Below are 4,889 nucleotides of genomic sequence, written 5' to 3'. Positions count from 1 at the left end.
GTATACACCCACACAAAATTGCATGTTCCCTGTAATCGTCTCTCCATAAATAAATATTGACACTCAAAAAAAGATTAAATATTTTAATGAAAATGGAGGGAAAACTTAGTAATAACTGTTTTTTATTTCTGAAGTTACTAAGCCGTCAAAACATAATAAAAAGCACCAAATAAAACTTTCACTAAACCTGAAGAGGCTTGAACTTATTGTACATTGTTGACATTTACTAAAGAACCTTTTTGGGAGTCTTCATATGGGTTTTCGGCAATCTCTAGACGTTGTTTGAATTTGAAATGTTACATATTTTTCTGTAAGGAGAATTTGTGAGAATTCATGCATATTTGTGAAATCTTCTAAAGGATTTTTGGAGTCTTCATAAATATTCTCAAGGATCTTTAGTCATTGCTGAAATTCGAAATTTCCAAGCTCTCTTGATTTTCTGTATCGCCAAATCTTTCTAGTATCTTTCAAGTTTACTCATTGTACGTTTTTTATATTTCCAATAGGACTTTTAGGGATCTTAATTAATAATGTTTAAGATCTCTAAACATTCTTTAAATTTAGATTGCAAAACTTTAATTCTTCTGCATTTTATAACTCATCTATGTATTTTTGTTGGTTTACAAAACGATGTTGGAATAAAGTTTTCGTAAGTTTCGAATGACCAAAAAGAGTTTTTAAACTCACAGAATCAGTTCAACCTTAGCAATAAGTATTTCAATTCCAAAACTATTCAAAAAACATAAATATGTTCGAAAATGAAATGTACATGGCAGGGAGATGTTAGGAATAATTAATGTAAACCGCATTTTTAATATACAATATAAAAAAATATATATACAGATATATGTATATATAGATAGATAGATAGATATAAATAAAGAACACATACATAATAGTTACTATGATATCCATTCAATTATCTCCAAATATATGATAATGTTCCATATGCCCTATAATATAGTTCCTCACAAAACTAAATCTAAGCAAAAAACTATTTCCCATGTAGATCATCATATGTAATATCAAATATAAGCAAAATCCAAAGTAAAATATGCTTATAAAGCCTATAAAGGCCAGTAGAGTCCAGTGAAGGTTATAGTCCAGAATAGTCTGAACGACAAAGTAGGTATTGATGGCTATGATAGATAAGCTGACTGTTATAGACATTATCTTGTTGCCTCTAAAATTCCCAACAATCAAAACTTTCTCTGCGAAGAAATTGAACGAACTTACATTCCATTCACAAATTCTCCCATGATTTTGGAACTACTGGTAAAGGCAATGAGAGGAATGGTAGCGAAAGGTAGCTGGATGCTCATGAGGGCATTGAGAATATCGTTTAAGTTTGTAAGCATGTCTATCGTAGTGAAAAATGCTACACAGAATGTGGGGATGATGGCGAGGCTTCTGGTAAATAGAACTCTTTTCCATTTCGGCCAGCGCAGGTTGAGAAATCCTTCCATTATGAACTGGCCAGCGTAGGTCCCTAATATGTGTATCAACGCATTAATAAAGTGACTAAAAGACCTCTAGTGTACGTTTTACTGTAACTATTGAAAAATGTAACTAAATGTTTTAAAAAAGACAATCAAAAAAATCATTAAAGACGAATTGTGTTTCTCACCCGATCATCTTAAAAGTATTTGAAAGCTGATCACAAACATTTTTAAGACACATTTAATGTCCAAATTCAAGTAATACTAAATTTGTCACGTTAAATAAACATTTTTAAGATCTTAAGAACGTCATTTTCAAACGTCTATAAGACTCATTTAAAAACATCTCAACCAAAGAACTGAATGGTGCTCTCAAAAGGCTTTTACGATGGTATAGTAACCTGTCATGGTTGAACTCTGCCCTGCAGCCAGTAAACCTATAGCCCAGATGTACATGGCAGCCAGACCGTAGGCACAGCCCAAAAAAATCCCTCCATTATACAGATCTGCATCTACCAAGTCATTAGCATGTTTACCACTCGAAGGAAATACAAAGGAGTCTATAGCAGTGGAGTTTGGACAAGAGTCATGCTGACAAAAATATCTTTTAGAGGAATTTTTCAAAAACTTATTAAAAACTTTTCTTACCACTTCTTTGTTGGTTTTTCCATAGAGACCATGCGCAAAGACAGCTAAAACGAAAATATTGATGATGAGGCTGACAAAAATGGCAAAACAGCATTCAATGAAGTAGTAGAAATTGGCTTCTCTAATTTTTTCATTTCGATTCCTATCGACTTCTCTGGATTTCACCAATGCTGAGTGCAGATAGAAATTGTGAGGCATTATGATTGCACCTACAAAATAGCTCATATTCTCATATAATTTCATTTTTTTTATAGAGGTATTACCAATTATTCCTATAGCTTGCAAAATAGCCCGATTGTCGCATCCTTCGCACCAAGGTACAAACAACCCTTTCAACACTTCTAAACTATCAGGCTTGGAAGTTCCATATTCGAAACCGAAGGTAATGGTCATGATGCTGATGAGAAACACGAAAAATGCTTCCAGTTTCCTCAATCCGTAGTTATCGATGAAAAGAAATGTGAAAGTGTCCGTTATGGTGACGAGGACTCCTCCCCAAATGGGAAATTTCCGGTTTGAGAGCATGTAAAGGGCAATGGCAGTACCGATAACCTCCTGCATGTCACTCCCGATTATGGCAATCTCCATCATCAACCACAAGAGAATTCTCGGTACTTTTTGATATTGGTTATAGCACAGCTCTGCCATATGTAACCCAGTCACCACACCTAGAAAACCAAGTTTACCCCGAATTTTCTACAAAAATCAATGTTGTACCTAATCTAGCAGAGAGTCTTTGCATTAAGAGGCCCAACACAGTTGATCCAAGAAGAATCCAGAGAAGCTTATATTCGACGATGTTGCCGCATTGAAGATCACTTTCGATGTTTCCAGGATTCAGGAAAGCTATGGACATCAAAAAGCCAGGTCCGCAATAGGCCCATAGTTTTCTAAAGCTAAAACCAGTCTGAACGTTTCCATAATTTGCTTTTGTCTGTTGATCTAACTGTAACTGTAAACTGTAAAGTCATACTTACACCTTCAACCTCTGGAATATGTATTATCTCTTGATCAGAATTAATTACTGGTCTTGGAGGAAATAGGTTGTAGTCTTCATCAAAATCTTCGTTGCCTGAATCAGAATCATCGGTGCTATAGGCTTGTTCCTGTCTTCTAAATTCCTCCTCTCTGAAATTTTCTCCCTGTTCCGGTTCCTCTTTTTTATCCTAAAAATAAGTATTTTACACTAGAAGAGAAGTGGATGTATTTACAGATTTAAAAAAGGAGTACCAATAACAATTGGTGTGAGCAACAGTCATAGAACAATATTTTCAAAAATGTGTGTGTGTGTGTTGAAAAGTAAGATTAATTTTAAGAAATCTGATGCTTTTCAACAAAGGTTGAGCTATGAGCAATTATAATTATGTTTGAAAATAAACTACATCATTGATTTTTATAGATCGAAAGCATCCAATTTTTTGCAATTCAGGAAATAATCTGAAAAGCGTAGTGAGTTATCAAACACAGAGATAAAAAAAAATTTTTTTGAAGAGTTTAGTTAAAAAAATCATTATTATAATTAAAAAAAGGGCACGACATTGACCTAAACATAGATTCAAATCCCCAAGATTCCTTCATAATCTCTGGAATATAAGTAATCTCGTCGTAAGCGGAGTATTGTACCAAAGACGTATGTATTTAAATTATGGAAAAAAATAGTGACTTATCAATTAGATACAAATTTAAATAAGAAAACAGTTTACGTCCAATGATTCAAAGCCTCAAAAATGAAATAAAACTAGCGAAAAAATTAATTAAGAAACTAATGAAAAATTTGCAATGAATAAACATATAAAGAATATAATATAAACATTCATTCAATCTGATACTTCCCAATTTTTCAATTGAATTCAGACTGAACTTACCATAGTAAATATATTTCTTCAAAGCCAAATTTCAAACTCCACAAAAAAATTAAAACAATGCTAACCATTGATCTCACATAATGTAAATTTACTATTTAAATAACCTCTAGTTTGACGATTCGGATACTCACACGATTGAGATTAGGAACACTTAACAAAGTATATGATGATGAGTCATTCACATGAGGTAATTCCCTGTGATTATTAATTAGTGGTACAGAAAAGCGGAATGGAGATTAGTTCTCGGGAATTTCCCATATCAGTATATGGAAGAATACTACGTGTGCGAGAATCCGTAGAAAGAGATAAGAAATTTGCACACGAATGATTTCTTTTTATTATTTATACACCAATAATGAATTTTCACGGTTTTAGTAAAGTTTAATATGCCCTACCATAACAAGCCCTGACCCACTCTAACAAGCCTGAAATATATTTTCTTAGTCCACTTTTATTCACGAAAACTACAAATAACACAATATTACTTTTTATGGCCCATTGAAGGAAACACTGCTATTTCCTTCATTCAACTGACTCTCCTAAATTGGACTGTGAAATACTGATGAAAGTTTAAGCACTCGTGGATTTAATCAGCTGTGATGTAAAGATTAACGAACCCTTTTATGCAATCTAAACGGAATTTTTGGGAAAAACTACAGCTCTCGGGAAATTAAATAAATATTGACTATAATCGCTTTAAGCACAAATATCGATTTTCTTTTATAGAAATTTTAATTCAATTTAATACAAATACATTCTTGATTTTACTACATTTTTAGCCTTTAAGGTCCTAAATAAAATTAAAAATTTGGAGTTACAAATTGTGGAAAAATAATCAATACCTGCCAGGTCCGGGTTCAGAGACTACACCGATAAAGTACAAAGAAATGGAAACTAAGAACTACAATTCTTGATGCTGAACTAAAAGGTATTTCTC

General features: G+C 32.9%; 1 protein-coding gene across 3 annotated transcripts; it reads right to left on the bottom strand.

Moving 5' to 3' along the window:
• Nucleotides 1-891: 891 nt before the first annotated feature.
• LOC136408970 (protein Malvolio-like) lies at nucleotides 892-4,455 on the bottom strand. 3 transcript variants are annotated; one of them, XM_066390221.1, is made up of 8 exons: nucleotides 4,348-4,365; nucleotides 3,065-3,253; nucleotides 2,805-2,994; nucleotides 2,351-2,755; nucleotides 2,088-2,296; nucleotides 1,841-2,030; nucleotides 1,237-1,489; nucleotides 892-1,183 (listed from the first exon to the last, which is right to left on the bottom strand). In XM_066390221.1, the coding sequence occupies exons 1-8, from the start codon at nucleotides 4,348-4,350 to the stop codon at nucleotides 916-918; spliced, it is 1,707 nt and encodes a 568-aa protein (XP_066246318.1). In that variant the 5' UTR covers nucleotides 4,351-4,365; the 3' UTR covers nucleotides 892-915. The 3 variants fall into 3 exon arrangements, with proteins under 3 accessions (XP_066246318.1, XP_066246316.1, XP_066246317.1); XM_066390219.1 differs by having other exon boundaries at nucleotides 1,841-2,296; nucleotides 4,348-4,455; XM_066390220.1 differs by lacking the exon at nucleotides 4,348-4,365 and adding an exon at nucleotides 3,953-4,069 and having other exon boundaries at nucleotides 1,841-2,296.
• Nucleotides 4,456-4,889: the final 434 nt, after the last annotated feature.

Source organism: Euwallacea similis, chromosome 5 (genome assembly GCF_039881205.1).
Source record: "Euwallacea similis isolate ESF13 chromosome 5, ESF131.1, whole genome shotgun sequence".
In the NCBI taxonomy this organism is placed as follows: domain Eukaryota; kingdom Metazoa; phylum Arthropoda; class Insecta; order Coleoptera; family Curculionidae; genus Euwallacea; species Euwallacea similis.
This window is presented reverse-complemented; position numbering and strand designations above follow the sequence as displayed.